We start from the raw sequence: 2,365 nt of genomic DNA on the forward strand, positions 1-2,365 counted from the left end.
GAGATAAATGAGGCTAAAAAATAGGTTAGAAGAACAAAAATGCCAGGGAGACACCATGAGGTTTTATTCTTTAATTACATTTTTCATCAAACTAGTGGGAAACATTTTTATGCATCTAGAGCATTTCTGCCTGGGGCAAGGAAGCCCCATGAAATGATATATTGGCTGAGATTTGCCCAGTTGGCTAGTGGTTTTGGGTGCTCATTTCCTGCTTTTTTTAATTAATTCATTTCTTTTTCATTTGGGTAGGGAGGCAAGTTGGGTCTGATGAGCCTTGTAAATTGTGGCCTTACGTCTTATATTTGCATTTTATATATCCAAATCCATATCTCTAAGATTATATACATTTCATTGTTTTGTTGACCCTGCAAAATGTATGAAAGGGCAGGAAATTTCACATAGCAGGGCACTGAGAAAACCACACCTCTAAAGACTTTAATTTTTGTTTGTTTGTTTGTTTCCCCAAATATGTATAAAATGTTGCCCAGTCAAATGTCTCTGCTTAGTGTGGACACAACACAGAGAGTATTAATCAGTGGAGAATGAATATTGTTGGATTCAGGGAGACTGCAGAAGAATCTGAACAACTCAAAAGATGTTAAGATCCAGGAGGAAGGAAGGAAGGAAGGAAGGAAGGAAGGAAGGAAGGAAGGAAGGAAGGAAGGAAGGGCTAATCATTTTCTCAATAACTCAAATGGGCTAAGTGTAAGAATGTATATCAATTCATCTCTACCTTACTCTGGGCTAACATTTGTCCTCTCACATTCTGTGCCTGTTCCTGTAAGCTGCTAGTTTCAGAATAGCTTTGCTCAGGGACTCTTTGACCTCCTTGTTTCTCAGGCTGTAGACAAGAGGGTTGATAATGGGAGTCAGGACTGTGTAGAAGACAGAGAATATCTTCTGTAGGACCTTGTGACTGTCGGGTATTGGAACCACATAGACAGTTAACACAGTCACGTACAAAATTGCAAGCACAATGAGGTGCGAGGAGCAGGTGGAAAAGGCCTTTTTCCTCCCAGTGTTGGAAGGGATTCTCAGGATATTGATGATTATACAAATATAGGATGTCAGAGTCAGGAGAAAGGGAAGAAACGTGCCTATGACAGCAAGAACAAATGTCACCAATTCTAGAGTCTGGGTGTCGCTACAGGACAATTTTAAAATGGGTGAAAAATCACAGAAGAAATGGTCGATTTCTTTGGAATCACAAAACGTGAATTGCCACAAGTAAATCTGTACTATGGTGCTGCTCAGTAGGCTACTTATCCAGCCCCCTGCCACTAGCAGGCAACAAACCCGGCCATTCATCAGAACAGTGTAACGCAGGGGGTGGCAGATCGCTAGGTACCGATCGTAAGACATGGCCGTGAGCAGGAGATTTTCTGTATTTGACGTGACACCAAAGAAATACAATTGCACCAGGCAGCCCTGGACAGAGATGGTTCTGTCGCCAGTCAGGAGACTGGCCAGCAGCCGGGGCAGGGTGGTTGAAGTGTAGCAGATCTCCAAGCAGGACAAGTTCCCCAGGAAGAAGTACATGGGGGTGTGAAGATGCTGATCAGCCACCACTAGTGCAACAAATAGCATGTTGCCAGCCACCGTCACAATGTAGATGACTAGAAACAGCAGGAAGAGGAGGGGCTGCAGTTCAGGGCCATTCCCAAATCCTAGGAGGATGAATTCCACGATGGACGTTTGGTTTCTTCCTTCTGCTTTCTCCATAAGTTGTGTCTAGAGACAAAAAACCATTAAATATTGATGGAGCGCACACAGACATGTTGTGTTGTCTGCCACGCTGGCACAAACCTCACACTACAGCATCTCTCTACTGGAAAAATGATGTCGATAAATAGAGGAAGACTCATATCATTAACAAAAAACAGGACTATGCAGCACTTTAAAGACTAACAAGATGGTTTATTAGGTGATGAGCTTTCGTGGGCCAGACCCACTTCCTCAGATCAAATAGTGGAAGAAAATAGTCACAACCATATATACCAAAGGATACAATAAAAAAAATGAACACATATGAAAAGGACAAATCACATTTCAGAACAGGAGGGAACAAATCAGATTTCAGAACAGTATACAATCTATACTAGAACAGGATACTAAACTCTGAGAAGCTCTGGGAGACAGACCCATAGTCTCCTATAGACAACCACCTAACCTAGGACGATTCTTACCAACAACCACAGGACATACCACACTAATACCAACCCCGGAACTTTCCCTTGCAACAAACCCCGTTGCCAGCTTTGTCCACATATTCACTCTGCTGAAACCATTATTGGACCTAACCAATTGAGTTATAAGATCAAGAACACATATTCATGCACATTCAGAAATATAATTTATGCCATCA

At 42.2% G+C, this 2,365-nt stretch overlaps 1 protein-coding gene across 1 annotated transcript; it reads right to left on the reverse strand.

The window, feature by feature from the left end:
• Window positions 1-744: 744 nt before the first annotated feature.
• Window positions 745-1,722, reverse strand: LOC102448004 (olfactory receptor 6C75-like). Its single transcript, XM_014573234.3, is given in 1 exon segment — window positions 745-1,722. A coding segment is annotated over 1 exon segment (978 nt).
• Window positions 1,723-2,365: the final 643 nt, after the last annotated feature.

Source organism: Pelodiscus sinensis, chromosome 30 (assembly GCF_052426305.1).
Source record: "Pelodiscus sinensis isolate ZL-2025 chromosome 30, ASM5242630v1, whole genome shotgun sequence".
Lineage (NCBI taxonomy): Eukaryota > Metazoa > Chordata > Testudines > Trionychidae > Pelodiscus > Pelodiscus sinensis.